This window comes from Desmodus rotundus, chromosome 2 (genome assembly GCF_022682495.2).
Source record: "Desmodus rotundus isolate HL8 chromosome 2, HLdesRot8A.1, whole genome shotgun sequence".
Taxonomy (NCBI): domain Eukaryota; kingdom Metazoa; phylum Chordata; class Mammalia; order Chiroptera; family Phyllostomidae; genus Desmodus; species Desmodus rotundus.
The window spans coordinates 160182029-160197581 of record NC_071388.1 but is presented as its reverse complement, the minus strand read 5'-3'; the positions used below and the strand labels follow the sequence as shown (position 1 = coordinate 160197581).

The 15553-nt window shown below is 42.9% G+C and overlaps 1 protein-coding gene across 4 annotated transcripts; it reads right to left on the bottom strand.

Moving 5' to 3' along the window:
• Positions 1–231: 231 nt before the first annotated feature.
• Positions 232–14014, bottom strand: CDCA7 (cell division cycle associated 7). Of its 4 annotated transcripts, none has more exons than XM_045196351.3 (10): positions 13888–14014; positions 10823–10945; positions 10170–10406; positions 7023–7259; positions 6643–6720; positions 5539–5742; positions 3264–3401; positions 2654–2803; positions 2068–2210; positions 232–1545 (listed from the first exon to the last, which is right to left on the bottom strand). In XM_045196351.3, exons 1-9 carry the CDS (start codon positions 13906–13908, stop codon positions 2070–2072), a joined length of 1329 nt encoding a protein of 442 aa, XP_045052286.1. In that variant the 5' UTR covers positions 13909–14014; the 3' UTR covers positions 232–1545; positions 2068–2069. The 4 variants fall into 4 exon arrangements, with proteins under 4 accessions (XP_045052286.1, XP_045052285.1, XP_024417325.1 ...); XM_045196350.2 differs by having other exon boundaries at positions 233–1545; positions 2074–2210; positions 5539–5739; XM_024561557.4 differs by having other exon boundaries at positions 235–1545; positions 2074–2210.
• Between the last annotated feature and the right edge of the window lie 1539 nt (positions 14015–15553).

Below are 15553 nucleotides of genomic sequence, written 5' to 3'. Positions count from 1 at the left end.
GACCTGGCTGCCTTGGTTGACTTTCTGATCATAGCCACTAGTCATATAGCCGCGCTTGTCCCTCTTCAAAAGAGCTGGTCTTTGACCTTCTTTTGACCTTCAGGAACTTAACACAAAAGGGAGACTCTAGAAAAGGCAGAAATGGTTTGCTGTTTAAATATGAGAAAAATTAGAATTGAGTACAGTAAGATTGAGCATTAAAGATTGAACAGGCAGACAATCTAGAACAAAAGGTTTTATTATCAAAATAAAAACTTTGTATAAAAGCATTACAGATCAAAAGCTCTATTTACACTTATTGATCCAAGGTCCAATTCTGCATCTAACACTGAATAGGATCAGCGACTGGCTGCACATGCAAAGTAAAATGGACAAACACTGAAGCTTCCACCTCTACTGTTAACCGTTTTATGATTAATGCAGAGTGGGGGGAGGGGGAAACGACACACACAATCTGCCCAGAAACTCAGAGTGGCAGAGATGTCAAGTTAACAAACTGGAAAGTCAGCCATCTCTACAAAAAGGCACTTCTCATTGTTCTAAAAGTGCTTAAAACCTCAATGCAAACTTCTGCCTAGCTTATTTCTTCAAGAAAGCAAAAACTGCAAATTGTAGTTAATATTGGTATCAATTTTCCATGCAAAATGATCAAGAATTTATTTTAAATACCTTACATTTATGAACAGAAATAAACTTGGCAAACTACCATGACACCTAAGTTTGATACCGTGAATTCAGACCCGCCTATTTCTGAAGCCTCGCCATCCTGCCTCCTTTAGATAGATGTCTCTTCTGCGACGACTGCCAAGTACAGCGCTGCCCACAATCCTGCGGGTTGTGAGGGGGGGGGGGCCCAATGCACCACCCAACCGCACGGTGGGAAAAATCAGCAACTAAATCTCTGTGACACCAACTTGTGCAATAAACACAAGACATGGAATTTTCTCACGACACGTGTCCAAATCCACATGCCCCATTTTCCAACAGTTACCTCATCCCTCCACAGGGCTTTAAGACCTTTCCACCTTGATTCTGTTAAAAATGTCAACTAGTGTGACAACCGTGCCCCCAGTTTTTGTAGAGACCAGGTAGAGGGCTGGTCTCAACAGCCGTATTTAGTTAACGCCACTACTGTGTTTCTAAGTGCTTGGTTTTCTAGGTGAATTCCAGAGCTATTTCAACACCAATTAAATCAAACATGCTTTCATGAGACTGTCATTTTAAAAGAATTCAGAAACTAGATGGAGAGAGAGACCCCCTTGTAAAAAGAGGGAGATAGTTAGGGATGACAAGCAGGGAGGAGCAAAGGAGAAATGGCAAGAGGGCAAAGCGTAGCTAGCAATAGGCCTTTGGGATGCTTGGAAACCCATCTAATGAGATTAACTTGATTTGAGTTTCCTGTAAAGCAGACTGATCATCAGAATTCTTAGTTCAGGTTTCCACCACAGGACAAAACCGAAACTTTAACGAGAAAGACTGGTGCAGTGGAAGGCCGGCAGTAGATCTTCCGAGTATCACGCTTGCATCTCGAACTCGTGCTTCAAACTGAAAAGAGAAAACGGAATGTGTCAGGGCATCATTTTCAAACTGAGAAGTCTCTTTTGAAAGCCTAATTCACTCTTTAAAAAATGTCTTCATTGCCCCGGCCAGGTAGCTCAGTTGGTTAGTGTCGTCCCAATGCACCGAGGTTGCAGGGTTGATCCCCAGTCAGGGCAGGTACAAGAATCAACCAGTGAATGCATAAATAAGGGGAACAACAAAGTGGTGCTTCTCTCTTCCACTCTCTCAAAAGAAAGTTTTTATTGAGTTATAACATGTTTTAAAATAACACATTAAGTGTACAATGTGAATTTTCATAAGCACATATGTGCAGGTGAAGATGTAAATGTTTCCACCACCCAGATGAACATGTAAAATGTTTCCAACATTCCAAAAGACTCTCCATGTACCCCTTTCCGGTCAAAACCTGCACCTCCAGCCAGAGACAACCACTACCTTACTTCTACCATACTTTTAATCAGACACACAAACGCATGTAAGATTCGAGTGTGGAGGAGAACAACCCACCATCACCTTTTCAGGTAAGCATGCACATTCCCAAAGCCATGGTACTTAGCCAAGTACACAAGGACCCCAGTCGCACACCGCCCATCTCGCTGACGGCAGAAACTGCAATTGCAGATTCTTCGACAAGGTGGGCAATGCCAGTTCTAAAGGAGAATTGTGAAAAGGCACAATTAAACCAAATCTACTCCCTCCCTCTCCCTCTTATTTACCTGCTTCTGTTTAAATTCTAACATGAGTATCATCGACTGCTTTTAAATCTTTATTTTTTTAATTAAAAAAAAAAAAAAACTTCCCATGGTTAATGTCCATTAGTTATGCCTAATATTCCCTTAGGTAATCCTGCACAGAAAGCCTCACGGCAATTACCAGACTGAACGGAGAATCCGACTCCCCTGAACAGCCAGGTACCCAGCACCCTGGAAGGGGCTCACACCTCCAGCCCCAACATCATGAGTTTGCCTGCTTTTCAGGGAATGAAAGTGCCACAACACCGAGGGCTCGACCCTTTCGCCGATGGCATCTCTCTGGCCCCAGCTGGTGCCTGACCTTCAAGCCCACAGAGAACCCCCCCCTTCACGGCACCTACTGGATCCAGCAGAGCATCCTTGACCTCCTCTCCGTAACGGTTTCGAAGGCAGGGCCCGCAGAACTGGCCTCGGACGCCCCAGCACTCTGGGTTTCTGCAGTTCGTTTTGGTATCGATGGTTTTCTGGCGGCACTGATGACAAGTAGATCCCTACAAATACAAAAACACCGTGGCTTTTTGTAAAGAAAAATGGCACATTTAAAGAACGTCCTTTATGGATATAGTCTGACGTGTTTGATATTTATTTCATAGCTTACATACACATGTATATGCTAGGGCATAAAAAGTATCTCAAGCATGGTGGTTTCATTCAATTGGCAAACTCAGTATTATCAAAACTACCTTTCTTCAAGTAAAGATCTTATCAGGCAAAACCCCCTGCCCAAGTCCTTTATCTTCAGCACACCACCTTGTCCCAGTGCCCATCTACGCAGACACGCAACATAGATACACAGTAAATATACGCTGGATGAATCGATTTCTAAATTCAGAGAAAAGACTTAATACTACGGAAGACTTGTTTAGCTTGTCAGCCAATCTCTAAGGACAGAAGCCATCCATTCTCTCTCACAGACCTGTACATCATCAGACATAAGGTAGAGGCTTTTACCAATGAACGGCTATATATCTTCTCTCGAGAACTGTTGCAGATGTTGTCCAGCTCCTCCTCTGTAATTTCTTCCACCGGGCGAATCACGTGCGGAAGGGTCATGGATCCAGGGCGGCGACCTCTGCGTACATCATCTTCCTGCAAAACCACAAGCACGGAGCAGTGTTCTTACTGGCCCTTCCCAGATCTGAATCTCAGACACCTGGTTTATAATTTCTTCAGAGAATTCAACCTGGAAATCTTTCTTATGGAGAGGAGGCAAGTCCAAAGTTTACAGGACACTGACATGGAAATGATTCCTGTAACTATGACAAGCCAACAAAAAAGAAAACTTTGACTTCCTCACCTGCTAACAAAATTCATCAAATATTCCAGACATTCACAACCTGGAGGCACAAGAGAATCATATATAGGAGAAAACTTAAAAATGTAGTGAGTGTGGTAAAATCTTTAGACAGACTTCCAGTCTTACTCAACATAAGAAATTCTATAGTGGAGAAAAACCTTACAAATGTAGTGTATGTGTCAAAGCTTATACCCGATTTGCAAGGCTTACTGAGCATCAGAGGACTGAATAGAAACATTATAAACCTAGTTTATATGACAATGCTTTTAATCAAAGCTCAAGCTTTGGGGCTCCCTAAGAATTCAAACAGCAAGAAACCTTACACATACGATGGAGATAAAACTTACAACTGCTCAAGCCTTACTCAACATCAAAGACTCCACCGTGGAGAGAGACCATGTATTAAGTTGGCAAAAAAGTCCATATGGCTTTTTTCATAAAGTAAAAGACACGTTTTTCATTTTCACCAATAACTGTTGATTTGGACATTTTGAGTATGTTGGCTGTCTCCCGAGTGGTATAATGTTGATTATTCTCAGTTAATGTCTCAATTTGATCACTATCAACTTCAGCGGGTCTACCTGACTGCGGAGCCCCGTCCAGCGAGAAATCTCCAGCATGCAACTTCGCAAACCACTTTGACATGTTCGATCAGTCATAGTACCTTCTCCATACAAACCTTTTTTTGCGTTTCAGTTGTGGTTGTCACCTTTATTGAAATAGTAAAGCATAATATGCCAAAAATGTTGCTTATATTCTTCCATCTTCACTATTAAAATGGCGACACAAAAATTCACCAATTTTGGTAAGTTTTTTTTAATGCACACTGATAGGACAGCTGTCACCATACAAACCAACAAATTGTTTCAAATGAAGTTAAAGACATCTAAGCACTACTGGAACCATCTTACAGAAAAAAACAAACAACCTTTTTGGCCAACCCAATATAACACATGTATGTGGCAAAGCCTAGAAACCAGGGCTCACACCTCACTTGCTATCAGAATATACATCCTTGAGAGAAAATACACACAAATGGCAGGGCTAACCCCAAGTTTATGCCTCCTGGAACCTAACAGAATTCTTACTAGGGAGAAACTTTACAACGGTATTGAGTGTGACAGCTTTATCAAAAATGTACAACTCTGTGGTCACAACAGAATTCATGTAAGATGGGAACCATACAAATGCCTCAAGACCTTTAGCAATGACCTGGATATACCAAAGAATTCCTACTGACCAGAAACATTACAAAGGTAATTCAGATGGTAAGTTTAATTATTCTCTCAATGAACCACACAAGAAAATTCATACTAGGGGTCACCAAGTCTATTACTTTTAACCAACATCAGAGTTAAATTCCACAGAGAATTAAAGTTAAAATTATTTAAAACTCAGGAGAATGCCGTGTGTCAATGGAGCAAGGAGAACTGTGTGTGGAAAGGTCTAATTATCTTCAGTTTATAAAATGTTTTTGTGTTTACTCAATCATTTGAGGTTTCTTGAAAAGGCTACATTGTTATTGATGACATTCAAAAAAAGGAAAAAAAAGCACCATCAAGCCCTGGCCAGTGTGGCTTGGTCAGTTGGAGTATCGTCCCGTAAACTAGGGGTTGTGGGTTCAATCCCCAGTCCAGGCACCTATGGGAGGCAACCAGTCAGTGTTTTCTCTTTCACACTTATGTTTCTCTCTCTCCCTTCCTCTCTCTAAAAAAGCAGTGAAAAGATGTCTTTGGGTGAGGACAAAAAAAATTTTTTTTTAAACATCAAATAAGTTGGTGTGACATTAACAATTCTGAATGGGTTGAGAAGAATGTTTACTGCGAATCATTCGGAGTCGAGGCCGTGTGTGCACCTGCGTTGTGTATGTGACACTGAGCCTCCAGAAGATGCAAAACAGAAGAGCCAGCACAAATGTGCAGAACTCACGTGCATGTAGCCGTCTGCGGTTCTCCTCTTTCTCACCAACATGTATTTGTCCTCCTCCTCTTCCTCCTCCTCCTCCTCTGTGGGTAGAGCACTAACAGACCCAAGGATCCGGGACCTTGACCTGGTAAGAGGACGCCCTCTCCGATCAGGGTTTCTCCTAAGAGTAACACCTTGGAACGTACGCCTTCGGGGTGTCTTCAACTGCTAAACAAAGCACACGTTACAGAACCCATTTATGCCGGAATGAAGAAAAGCGGCACCTTCTCCTTCTGTATGTTTTTAAGTAAAAGCAGAGCTCCATTTTCTAATCTTCTTTGTGCTTTCTATACCGCATAGAACATGAGCCCCCCCAACGACAAAGCCATTGTGCTTCTGCTTTTGTAACACCAAGCCAGTTTCTCTCAAACTGAGAAATAATTTACTCATTCATCTACATAATAAAGATGGAAGAACAAATCTCGTTTTCCACAACAACCTTTGCTACAACACCTCTGCAGCCCTGGCACATACTCACTGTTTCTACATTGCACAAGAGAGAAATGTATGCATGGTTTTCCTTCTTCAATTCCTTGTTCACTTCTTCCCTTTCTCTCCCCAAGGAGGGATGGGGAAAGAAGGTCTTGGCTTTTGTACCACAGCAGACACATCAAACTCCCTGAGTTGCATCAGCTTAGTTCCTCAGAATATAATCACACACGTATTAGATAGACTATGACTTGGTTAAAAAATCGTTTTTCCCTTTCAGATTCTAAAAACATCTATTACTACACATCTACCATGAAAAAGCAATGTGCTAATGCTGGGAATACAGGAAAAACATTTTCCTATCTTTATTCCTTGCCCTTAAGAGGTTCAGTCTAGTTGGGAAGAGAAATAACAGATCAAAAAGGGGGTTGAGACTGTGAGAACACGGCTCGGGGAAGCCACACCTTCCCCAGGACACAAGGAGGAGCTCCCAGAGGTCCACCCGAAGGTTTCCGCTACTTCCTCCGTGTCTATAAGACCACACAAAATAAGGAGACTGGATTTTCTCAAATATCGTAACAAATCTTCTTTACACCTGCCCAAAATACTACTACGGAAGGAGCAAGGATTTGCACTTACGGAACTGGGGCCTGGGAAGGAATGCCGTCCAGGGAACGAGCCCGGAAAACTCTCTAATTCCGACATTAGTTTTGCAAGCTAAAGAGGGGGGAAGTGAAGCAGAAATTATTGGTTTAGGACAACTACTGAAAATTAGCAACTACTGGAAATTGCTGTAGTACATCTCAAAGCGTTTCCGATTTCCTCTACACATTTACCAAGATTTTAATAGGTGTTTTTTAAAAAAGGAAAGTTAGTTTAGGGAAAGAAACATTTTAAAGCATACCTTGTAAAGACTTCATAGCTACACTGAAAACAATTCTTGACACACATAAGCAACAAGTGGCTTAGATAAAAGCTGGGAAGAGTTAATTCTAACACGTTCCAAGTCAGATACCTACCATTGCTTTGTTTTGCTTTATATTTAAAGCCCTTTTCTCCAAAAAACTCATGCCACTTTCATCTTCTGAATCAGAATTGGGATCAGTCACAGATTTCTCTGCAGGTTCCGGGGCTGCTGCGCTTCTGCTGGCTGCTCCCCTGGTCCTTCGAGTTGGAAACGCCATGGCCACCCGGAGAGGTCCAGAACGCCTGCACTGGCTGCGGGTCCTACAGCCTGCAGGGTCTGACTGTGACCTCTAGTTAATCAGAACAATTGAGTCATTAGGACTTGTTTGTGGAACAGGCTACAGCAGCAATGACTACAAAATCCCCCTTGAACAAAACACATTTGCATCAAATATACTTTAATTGACCACTTTAATTGTCAATTTTCATTGATAGCTCGGGATAACAAAATCAGGAATTAGAAATACACGCAACGATCTGCGTGTCATTTAATTCAGGCAGCCTATCTGGACACACTGTTAAAAGCCTCTTCACAGCCCCTAGGCCAGAGGCTCTGAGCCATTTTTTTTGAAATGTGAAAATTCCAACTCTCTTTTTTAATTTAAAAAGAGGTTTTTATGTATTTTAAAAGAATTTCTATAGGAACATTCTTCCATAAACATGGTTTCGGTGCTTATGGCAATGTTAAACTATATTAAAGATGCCTCGCCCTGGCTGGTGTGGCTCTGTGGATAGAGCGCTGGCCTGTGAACCAAAGGGTCATTGGTTCAGTTCCCAGTCAGGGCACGTGCCTGGGTTGCAGACCAGGTCCCCAGTAAGGTGCATGCGAGAGGCAACCATACATTGATGTTTCTCTTCCTGTCTCTCTCTCTCCCTTCCTCTCTAAAAATAAATACATAAAATCTTTTTTAAAAAGATGCTCAAAGCTTTAATCTACTCTTTAAGAAAATTGGGGTGAAATATACATAACATAAAATTTACCATTTTAACCATTTTTTAAGTGTATAGTTCACTGGCATCAACTACATTCATACTGTGCACCATCATCTCCAGAACATTTTCACTTTCTCAGACTGAACCTGAGAAAATGAAAACCCATTAAACAACTCCCATGCCCTCTCCCTGCAGCCCCGGCAACCACCACACTACGTTGTCCCTCTGAATCTGACTACTCTACATGCTAATAGACTTTTTAGAAGACTAAAATTTTTAAAAAAGGTAATATTTTAAAGTAATAGATTTCCATCATTAAATATGTACTATGATTAGCCATTGGGGAAATGCAAATATGAATTACAAAATACCACTTCATACCCACAAACATTGCTGGTTGGAATGCAAAATGGTGCAGCCGCTTTGGAAAACAGTCTGTAAAATCCTCAAAAGGTTAAACTGAGTTACTCTATGAGCTAGCAATTCCACTCCTAGGTATATACTCAAAAGTCTACGTTCAGCCCTGACTGGTGTGGCTCAGTGGATTGAGCACAGGCTGTGAACCAAAGGGTCGCTTGTTTAATTCCTAGTCAGGGCATGTGCCTGGGTTGTGGGCCAGGTCCCCAGTGGCAGCCACGTGAGAGGCAACCACACATTGATATTTCTCTCCCTCTCTTTCTCCCTCCCTTCCCCTTTCTCTAAAACCAAATAAATAAAATCGTTAAAAAAATTTTTTTTTTAAAGTATACGTTCACACAAAAATTTGTACATGAATGTACATAGCAGCCTTATCCATAATGGCCAAAAGGTAGAAACAGCCCCAACATCCATCAGCTGATGAATGGGTAAGTAAAAGGTAGTCTACGAACACAAAGGAATATTACTCAGCAATGAAAAGGTATGAAGTACTGGCCCATGCCACAAAAGGGAAGAACCTAAGTAAAACAAGCCAGTCACAAAGGCCCACACGCTATGTGGCACACTCACATGGAACGCCCAGAACAAGCACACATCTACAAAGGCAGAAAATGTGCCGGTGGTTACCAGGCACTGAACGTGCCGGGAGAGGGTGCAACTGGTTTCATTTGGGGGTAATGAACATACCCTGAAATGGATTGTGGTGATGGTTGAGAAAAACATAAACAAGAAACAAGAAAAAATATCCCCCATAAAGTTCCAGAAAGGCAAGACCCATTGTTAAATTCAAATATTTCTAACATCCCCACCAGCTTTCACTATTCTTCATATACTTTCAGTGCACATGGATCGAGAGACTACAAAATGACACAAAACTTTATGAGTCCTGAAGACTTTAATTGATTGACATTTTATTGATTGCAACAATCAGCATCTACAAAGAACTGAAACAATGCCCAGAAGTGATTCAGGCTGTACACAATGTTTGGGTCACATCCAGATTTTCAGGCCAGCCCTTGCAATAGCTCCAACATGCACTGATTTAGACCAACATTACCTATCACAGGAAATATTATTACATTACCATGAAGTCAGGTAGGATAAAAATATTCCCCGGCCAGGCACTCTCACGTATGTCAGTGTCACTCAAGTGTGAGCCGGGCAGTCAGACCACAGTGAGCTGAAGAGCATGCACCTGACTGCAAATCAACACACTGCTTCCTTTGTCAAAAAAGTCTTGCTAACCAGAAAACATCTGCAGAACTGAGCAGTATGTTCAGGGAGAGTGTGGGACCGAGGGGCAGCAGCAGCAGTGGCCTGAGCAGGAGAGGTTACAAAGGTAAAGCAGCGTGCACAGGAAAAGCAAGACCCAGGAGCCAAAGTGGAAGCAGGAAGGGCCCTAATTGTCATTATCTGCACTCAAGTCCCTGCACATGAGTCATCACAGGTTTTCCAAATGCATAGGTCCACATGGAAACGTTTACCAAAGGCCTGGTCCATGCCAGGCAGTGGACTGGGACTTAAATGCAAATATAACTCATCTTGAGGACACGATGCTTCTCCTGATTAGGCTGAATTTCTTCTGTAATGGAAACCTGGAAGTTGGCCAATTTTATCTTACCAGTTTCCAAGATTTTCAGAGCCTACAAAATGTTCAGGCTTTACAAGTAGGACTACTTCAGTAAAAATTGCTTTAAGACATAAATACTCTTTAATTTTAAAAAGATTCACAAAATCTCTGGCATGACTAAAATGAAAATTACAAGAAAAAAAAAAGCTTTTTTAAAGCAAGTATGTCATGCCTCAAAATGTACTTTACTTCTTGATATTGGTGAAATTTTCAAACTCACCATTCCATCTTGTATCTCACTCTCTGAGAAACCGCAAAATGATTCATCGTCAGAGTCGGCGTGAAAAATACTGGCCAGTTCGTTAGTGACATCTGGCCTTGGTTTCTGTAAAAATCCACAATGGTCTAACACATCTTGCACCTCACTTTCTGAAAAGCCGCAGAAAGATTCATTATCAGAGTCCTCATAAAAAACATTTGCCAGTTCTTCACTGATATCTGACCTGAATTTAGGTTTCTGTAAAATAAATAAATAAATGTGGTTGTGCATTTCCCCCCTTTCCAAGAACCAATTTTCCATAAACCGTGCAGAGAGCAAATCACATTCACAAGTGCACTACAAGAGAATAGCTTTTGTTACAAAGAAAAATGGTTCAGAGGTTTACAAATGATTTCTGAGTTGTTATGGCAAATCATCAAGCATGTTAGGTTAGGCGACATTTCAAAAGGATAGAATAAGTAGCTAATCTACCTCCACCAATTACTACCTAGAACCACAGCAAAAAGTGAAATGAAATTACAGTGCATACTATATTTTCATAACGGCTGTATAGAAATGTAGGCGAAAAGCAAGCAGTTTTAATCACGCACAAAGCATTTGGGGCATTTTGAGCACTGCAGACCCAATTCTGTTTATTCTCAGGCAGCACTTACCGTGTTTGCAAAATTATCAGAAGCGAAGCTGTCACAACTGTCATCAGAGGATGACAAGGTTTCCATGGAAATCAACTTCACATAGCTGAATTTCTTGAAGTTCTTTACTCTGCGACCCTTTTGCTGCAAATGGAAATGGCAATACTATTCAGTGGATGCTCACTACTGTATCTAACTGAGGACACCACTTTTTAGTTTAGTAAATTCAAACAGCGCAGATATGCCCATTTCTTATGCCCTATACAGACAAGGGGGAATTTGCAACTGCTACAAAAAAATTTTCAAAACTAGGTACAATCCTAAAAAGGGATCTCTTTGAAGGAAAACTGTCATATTTATCAACTTATTCAAACATGTGTAGAGCTACCCCTGTACCCACCTGAAGAGCCCCCAAGCTCTTAGCATTATACTGAGCTCCCATGGAGTTGAGTGCCTAACTCCTCAAATCTGGCCTTTAAAAAAAAAATTAGACTGTACTTCTAATGTACAAAATGGTGGAATGATTTCTCTCCCTCAGCCAAAATCAAGTTAATGAGGTTTTTTTTTTATGTAAGCTTTAGGCTATGTAATGTGATGCTAAGTTCCCAGACTACAAAAACGGGACAGTACCTCCTCTACTTCAAGACGGCAGGCTTTCAAATAGGCCTTGTTCCATTTGAGGTTGGGGCAGGGGGCAGGGGGAGAGTGATTTCAGTACAAGTCCTTATAAACCATATATATCAACCCAGTGAACAAATGTACAAGGAGCCAAGTTAAAGGTCAAACAGCACTCCAAACCCAGGTAGAATGCCTGATTCTACTCCAGCACTCCATTAGCCTGGCCCGACTTTCAGCTCTTTCGCTGTTCCCTTGCTACACAAGTCTTAAGAATCTAGAAGTACTTTCACAGGGCACAAATTACTTGTAGATATGAAAATACTTCTTTCACACATCAACACTTTACAGCCTGGCACTGCTCATCAGAAAATGCAACTGGTATCTATCTCATGTAAAAAAGATAGCAGTTCCTGGCATTTAAAATGTAGTGAGTTTTCTCAATGTTTTATTAGTTCCTATATTTTTGTTTCTTAAATATGGCCACGGAATAGAAGTGACGCTTTACAGTGACAACTTTGAAAGGGTAAGCACTGCTACGGGTCCTTCAAATAACACAAGGTGTGAGGGTTTGGTGAAATGCACCTAACATGCATTTCATTGCAGTCTCTTACAAATAAAATTATTTCCATGATGATGGTACCCAACCACCACCCTATGCTCCTAAGTAGACTCCATTCTTCAATCATCTTAGGAAGTGTATGTCCTTTGCCCTTTCTTCAGAAAGGCAAGAAAATTTGATAAAAGGTTAAGCTATACTACCTATTAAGAGGGATCTCATCTCAGACCCTGGCTGGTGCGGCTCCGTGGATTGAGCACCAGCCTGTGAACTGAAACATCACCAGTTCAATTCCCTATCGGGGCACATGCACTGGGCCAGGTCCCTGTCTTCCTCCATCCCTTCTCCTCTCTCCGAAAATAATACATAAAGTCTTTTAAAAATAAAAAAATAAAAAATAAAAAAGCGATCTCAGAAACGCCCCATTTTCCACATGAGGAAATTAAAGGCTCCAGGGAGATGAAACAGATTATCCAAGATCACAGAGCTGGAAGAACTCAAACCTGCAATCTCCTAAAGCGCAGTGTTTTTGCATTTATGCTGGAAGTACCACCATTTACTCATCAACCTATCTGCAGAGGCCCAAGGCAGATCAAGGGAGGCATTCCACTGCAAATTGTCAGGGAAATACTCGTATATGCTGGGCTTTTAACGTGTCAGCACATGCCAAGAGTTAAGTTACCAGGCAAGTGTTCTATTTGGAGGAAAAGTCATAGAACAAACAAGCAAATAGTCATGGTTGAGATAAATTTCTCTGCCAGGCAGGTAATAACTAATAGCGCTTCATAGGTGTTTTTTGTGCCAGGCATTAAGTATGCTTTCACATTATAACTGACTCCTTGCGACAAAGGTGTTTCATTATTCCCATTTAACAAATGGGGAAACTGAGGTTCAGCGAGGCGCAATGGATTACTGAAGTCACACGATGGCTTAAATTTGAACCTAGGCACGTCAGATTCCAAACTCAGGCACACAGGGCTTCTTCATCTAGAAAGCCAAAGCCTAGTTCCAGCGATTTCTGAAACCACGCCCCCAACGCGCTCTCCCCAGCCCCCAGCGCCCCCACTTGTGAGCCTTACCCTAGATATTTATTTTAAGCTTGTCAAGCTCTTCCTTTTCACCCAACCCCCATCTTCTAACCTCTCAGAGGGCAGACCCTACGTTCCGGTTTCCGTTAAGAGCAAAAAAGTAACGTTCCATTCAGGCAACATCCTGCAGTTTTGAGAGTAAGGTTGGGGGCTGGGGAAGGGAATGGGGAAAAAAGCGAATGGCTGGAAACAGTTCGGACCGCCAAATCCTCCAACTGCACTTAATCACCGCCTGGGACTAGAAGCACCTCCGCCTACGTGCTCAACCAAAGTGTTTGCAGGACCTTTAAACTTCAAACCCATCAACTTGAGCGGTTAGAAGCGGCATGGCTGAGGCAAAAGCGGATGGGGACCTCACCAAGGTCCCCACAGTGCGCGCGGGTGGAGCCGCCCACCCGCCCTGAGCTAAACGTTGTAAAGGGTTGGTGATGCTGTAGGGTAAACTCCGAGGGAGCCCTCTAAGTCCCACAAGCCGGGATCGGCCCCGCCGACAGTGAGGAGCCCGCAGACACACTGGGGAGACAGGCCCGCCAGGGCTGCTGTGCCGCGCGCGTGCACCTCGAGCACACGTGGCCGTGGTCTCCCCAGCGATGCCAACTATCCCGTAAACCGCTCAAATCTTTGAGCCGCCGGCGCATCGGTTGCGCACGCCCCCAGACCCTGAATTATGCCAAGTGCACAAAATCCGGGGCTTGCCTAAACGCGCGCCGTCCTAGACGGCCACCAGTTGATAAGAAGCCCTCAAGTCCTCGGAGTTAGACGGAGTCGACCCGCGACCAGCACCCACCATGCCCGCCCTTCGGGTTTGCCCGCCAAGCCCTCACCGGCACGCGGCGAGTATCCATGCTGGCAGCCGGGGCCCAGGCCCGAACTTGCAGAGGGGAAATCAGAGTTGCCGCGCGCGCCGCCGTCCCACCAGCAGCAGAGTCGGATGGGCTGGGCGTGCAGACCGTGTCCCCGAAAGGCGGGGCTCCGACCCGCTTTCCCGCGGTGTGGCGCAGGTCCTGCAAGCTGTGGTAACTGCCCTCCCGGGCGCATGACCGGCTCAGCCTCGGAAATAAAACCGAGCCCCCAAATATTGTGAACTCAGGTGATTGCCTTGGAATTCCCTAAAATCAGGCTGAAAAGGTAGCGTTTTTAGAGCTTCAGAACTCCTTTTTTTACGTTACTGCCCGGTCCTGAACGAACGGCGCGAAAGTGGTTCGTATTGCCCGGGGGTTAGCAAGCTGATTTGCATGAATTCTGGGGTTGGGAGAAGAAATGTGAAAATGAGGGTAATGGAAAGCACCGCGAGGGTCCTGTGGGTCTCTGTACTTAGCACTTTCATTGCGGCCTGCAGTTTACATTATTAAAGATAAATTTCAAAAAATCAAGCACGAACTCCACCGTTTATTAGCTCAGGCACTGTCTCTGGGCGTAGCACTTATTATCTGGCAGCCACGCCATTATCTAAAGCAACAAAATGTGTTCAATCCTGACCTTTCTTACAACAAAGCACAGGAAGCCGAGTTGTTTTTACCTGCCTTGAGGTTGATTACATTAGAAACCCGCCGCTGTTGTTAAGACAGATCTATGGGACAATTACCTCTTTAGAGATAATCTGTTGTGGATAGAAGCTAAAGACAGTATTAATGTGGTTTGGAGATCTTCCCCCCGCCCGTCGGAATTTAGGATTAATCAGTGCAGAGTGAACGTGAGCTATTTTTCAGTGCTCTTTTACTCAAATCTGACATTACAACGAAATAAAGTGTGAAACAAATGTTTGTAAAGGGCAGGAAAAAAGTTTTTAGAAGGAAAAGTAAAATAAACTGAGTTGTTTTAAAAAGACTCTAATTATAACTTAACATTTAAAACAGGTGCTTGAAATGAATACACTCCATTTTCTCCCTTCAAAACTTTTCTCTGGAATAATTCCCTTGCAATAAGAGCACGCGTGAACACATAGTGTTCCTTTTCCGATGCAATTGATACAAAGACTTGTGAACAAGTAATAATACATGAGAACAATGATGGGAAGAATTGGAAGGAGCCGGCTCGCCAGGTCTTCCACCCTTTCTAAAAACACCTGCCCAGGGCCCCTGCGCCACAGTGCAAGCAACAAAGAACTCATGGTGTATAAGGTAGGCGCGAGCAGAGGCCGTAGGTCTGTTTGGTGAAATTCCCGGCAGTGGCGGGAGCCCTCAATATTTGTTGAGCAAATAAGCAACTATCTGAATGGTGAGTGAACTAAAATTGTTAGTGCTGTGTCCTTGGGGATACAACCTTGTGCCACTACAATTAAATATATGAGAATTTGAAATTGTGAAATGCATAAAATGGGAGGAGATTAAGTCACTTTGTCTATGAAGGTTCTGACAGGAAAATTCTTAGCCCTCCAGAGGCACTAGAAAATAATTTGGTTGACATACTTTTTAAAGGATCAGATCAGATCTGACAGTCGTTTTAGTATTCAGGCAAATGCAAATTAAAACTAGGAGATAGTTTTCACTC